We start from the raw sequence: 4,531 nt of genomic DNA, 5'->3' as shown, positions 1-4,531 counted from the left end.
ACAATCACAATATACTCCTTGGACCCCTGTGGCCATTTTTTATTCCATATCTACACCAAGGAGAGCTTACTTGTTTTGACTTATACATTTCTAGACATCTCATAATGGAATCACAACTTGAAAGACAATAGCCATCAACCATTATTCTCACTTTACATTACTATATTCACACCTTCTTAAACATCTCATAGTGGCATTTCAACTTGCAAGCTATGAGCCATAAACTCACACTTTCCAACATCATATAAACCAACCAAGCTCATCCATTTCTCTTATCCCAATCCCCAACTAACCAACAAACATCCAAACAAATGACCAGTACTATCACTAACTTTTTCCTTCTTTTCATATTCATATTCCTCTCTCAATCTACATCTCTCTCAAAAGCATGCCATCCACAAGATGAAGCCATCCTTCTCCAAATCAAAAAAGAATTCAACAATCCATCTCTTCTCTCCTCATGGATACCACACACTGATTGTTGCAACTTTAAGTGGTCCGGTGTTGCTTGCTCCTCCTTAACCAACGATCGCGTCACCGATCTAAGCATCTCGAACGACATCCACATTACTTCTAATTTTCCTCCATCTATTGCTAACCTACCTTACTTAGAGACCTTATTTATCTTTAATCTACCAAATCTCACTGGCCCAATTCCACAATCCATCACCAAACTCACCAACCTTCGATACCTTACAATCAGTAAAACCGGTGTAATAGGTCCAATACCTAAATTTACGGACCGATCTAAAAACCTAGTTGAGTTGGATCTATCACACAATAACATCATTGGAACACTCCCTCCTTCACTATATAAATTGCCAAATCTTTCAGGGATTCTCTTTAACAATAACAAGTTAAGAGGCTCGATCCCGACTTCATATGGTTACTTCAATAATAGCCATGTTTCCACTTTAGATCTCTCTTACAATAAACTTTCGGGGAAACTCCCGATTTCGTTGTCCAAGTTGGATATTTACCTTGTTGAATTGGCTTATAATAAGTTTGAAGGTGATGCTTCTATGCTTTTTGGTTCCAATAAAAAGACATTGGTAGTAGACATTTCGGGGAACCGTTTTGCTTTTGATTTTGGAAGAGTTGACTTGTCTCAAACCATAGCAACGTTGGATGTGAGTCACAATAAGATCTATGGTAATTTTCCTATGGCAATGGAAAATGTAACGTTTTTGAATGTGAGTTATAATAGGTTGTGTGGTGAGATTCCAAAGGTTGGATATTTCAACACTTTTGATGTTTCTTCATTTGTTCATAACAAGTGTTTGTGTGGATCTCCTCTTCCAAGCTGCAAGTGATCATTCATGTGCTATTGTTTATGTAATCAATTTATGGTGGGTTTACAATCCTTGTAGATTTGTGTTATAGATAAATGGGAGGTAATGGTTTTAACTTTTAATTAATATCCATGTCGTGGTCTTACACAAATATATCCATGTCGTGGTCTTTTATTTATGATATAAATTAATCATCATGTATTTATTAAAAAATGCTTGAGGTTGTGAATAAGTTACTTGCTATAAAACCATTTAAAAATGGTAAATTTTTCGGTACTCAGGAACAAAGAATATGGACAAGTCTTGAGTATTGAAAAAGAATTATAAATGTGAGTAGCGTTCAGTTCGCTGAGAAGTCTACTATCTACATATTACTAAAAAATTGATCAAACTGACAAAATTACCCTTCTCACTAAAAAATATTACACTATAAATTGGATAAAATAGTAATTAACAAAATCACCCTATCACCTTTCTATTGTCCAATGAAAATGAAGACTTTTGCCAAATGTCAATTACAATATTTAAGATTCAACTTTTTCTCCCCAACACACATCTTCTCTCTCTTATTTCAAATTTCGTTCACATTTTGAAATTCTGGAGTCAGATACGTGATGTCGAACAGGATGTCACGACACTACTATCTGAAAAATTTTAAACCAATGAACAAGAAAGAAACAAACAAATAACAAACAACACAAGAGAGTTGTTAACCCAGTTCGGTGCAAACACACCTACATCTAGGGGCTACCAAGCCAGGGAGGAAGTCCACTATAAGTAGTATCAATTTAGAGTAATACAGTTCAAGATTACACCTTTCACTTAATATCTACCCAATGCAACTTCAACCTAATACTACTTAGATCAGAGATTCCACTCACTCCCCCTCAATCACAGCAGTGATGAATAACACTCAACGAATATGAATAGAAGACACACTTCAAGGACACAACTTTATCTTGCTTAAAAGCTTCAATCAAGTACAATGATACTCTTGCTTAAAAGCTTCAAGTACCTCTTACAACTCAAACAAAAACACCTAGACCAAGACAATCATCATGATGATTGTTTGGCTTACAAGAAAGCTAGAACTTAAAAACCCTAATAACGAAAACCTCTAAAAACTTCTCTTAGAAAATCTGTACACGGGCCGCAGCTTCTTCATAATATATATAGCCTTCAAAACGCAGCAGCTGGGCCTTGGATCCAAATTAGTCTTTAACCTAATTAAACTAATTTCCACAAATCAAGGAACCAAAATAAGAGCAATTAAAGACGTCCTTGAAAAGATCAAACAGATCATAATCTAATATTTCCAAGTAAGGCGCAGTCCAATATTTCCAAGTAAGGCGCATAGGATCTTAACAGATCACACAAACATAATCAGTAACAGAATAAGATGTAACAGCTACAGACGTCATGACATCGGCCTTGACATCAGGTAAAGGCCTGCATAAGTAAAAACTTCACAACAGTAGAATGCATGTCATGACACCAGTTTTGACATGATAATATCACAATGAGTTTTACCAAAAATTACAGCCAATCAACAACATCTACAAACTCCCCCTTTGACAAATTTTTGGCTAAAACACGAATAGATGTAACCATATAATATCAGAGCACAAGCAGCAGATCACAACACCAAGAATACAGAAAAATAAATTCTGTAGCAAAAGGGAAACAACAACCAGCTTGTTTAATCACCAGAAAACCAGAAAACAGCTATTTAAACATCTGTTACAGAATACCAATATCCATTGTCAAAGAGACCAGAAACCAGAAAACCAGAAAATATCCATTACTCCCCCTTTTTAGCCACAAAAGGAAGCCAAACCAAAACAAAAGTACAAAAAGAGAAACACCAAGTCAGTCAACAGCATAAATGAAGTATGGCTAATTGTCAGATCCACCAGTCTCTTCATCACTAGAGCCACCAGTCTCTTCATCAGCATCACTACTCCCAGTCTCTTCAGCACCCTCACTATCCTCAGCCTCTTCATCATCACCACTATCAGCACCATTTTCTTCATCATTAGTTTCACCATCACTTCCACCAGCATGATCATCATCTGCAGACTGCTCAAGTCTTTGAATGAGCTTTTCAAGCTTCATCTTCCTATTGTCCAACTCTTTACAAGTCTCTTTCAGCTCAGCAATAAGAGAGGATTTGTTCACAAATTTGCTGGTTTGTGATGTCCCAGCAGATGTTATGTCATCTGACCTTTGGAGCAGCTTATAGTGGAAGGACAAAGCACTCTCCCTCTTACACACAGAGTCTTTAGCTTTCAGAATTCCAGGGTATTGCTTGAGGATTATCCCACATATCAGGGATGGAAACGCAATGGGTAGCTTGGTAGCAGAGGTACCAACATGCCTCATAGTTTGATCAAATATGTAAGTTCCATAATCAAACTTTGTCTTGGTTCCCACAGCATATATGAATCTACCTAGGCCAACAGCAATGGTAGAAGTGTGATTGGTAGGCACCCAGTTAGCAGCACCAATTTTGTGCAGCAAAGCATACATGACATTAAGAAGACTAGAAGACAATTTACTCTTTATGGGCCATTTCTTAACCTTACCACCAGTGATAACTTTGCACACCTCATTGTCAGTCACTTCAAGCTCAGGTTGAGCCTCGTCATCCCTACCTAGATAGAGGTTGACAATAGTTGGGGAGAAATCTATACATTTTCTTCTAACATACACCTTATGAAAATCCTCAGCTTTCCCATCAGCACAATCTTGAGACAAATTTACTATAAACTCCTTCGCGAGCATTTCATAGCATTTAGAAAGATGAGTAACAGTTTTAAGCAAACCTGCATATTTGATGAGCTTCATGACCTCTTGACATTCCAGAGCATCATTTGCAAGCTCTCTTTCCAGAGCCAGTCTTCTCTGATAAACAAACTTCCACTGGATAGCATTTGAAGCATAGTGCAAATAAATGTTGTCCAAGGGAACATCACGAACCTTTGTGGAGGATTTGGTGACAGCAATCTTCTTCTTTGAAGGGATGTCAGGGACATCACTTAGGACATTTGTGGGAATAGGGACCGTTTGGAAGGAGTGAAAGTGAGGGGGAAAATACACTTTAATATGCAATGATAACAAATATTTGGAGAATAGAATACTATTGGCCCCACAAACGGTTAATTGCTATAATTCCTCACAAAGACAAATACCTAGCTTACTTCTCAAATTTTCAAATTGATTAGCATCCAAAGCTTTTG

At 37.1% G+C, this 4,531-nt stretch overlaps 1 protein-coding gene across 1 annotated transcript; it reads left to right on the top strand.

Moving 5' to 3' along the window:
- Positions 1-216: 216 nt before the first annotated feature.
- LOC131600241 (polygalacturonase inhibitor 1-like) lies at positions 217-1,451 on the top strand. The gene has a single exon (XM_058872431.1). It carries the CDS (start codon positions 312-314, stop codon positions 1,311-1,313), a length of 1,002 nt encoding a protein of 333 aa, XP_058728414.1. The 5' UTR covers positions 217-311; the 3' UTR covers positions 1,314-1,451.
- Positions 1,452-4,531: the final 3,080 nt, after the last annotated feature.

Source organism: Vicia villosa, linkage group LG4, assembly GCF_029867415.1.
Source record: "Vicia villosa cultivar HV-30 ecotype Madison, WI linkage group LG4, Vvil1.0, whole genome shotgun sequence".
Classification (NCBI taxonomy): Eukaryota; Viridiplantae; Streptophyta; class Magnoliopsida; order Fabales; family Fabaceae; genus Vicia; species Vicia villosa.
This window is presented reverse-complemented; position numbering and strand designations above follow the sequence as displayed.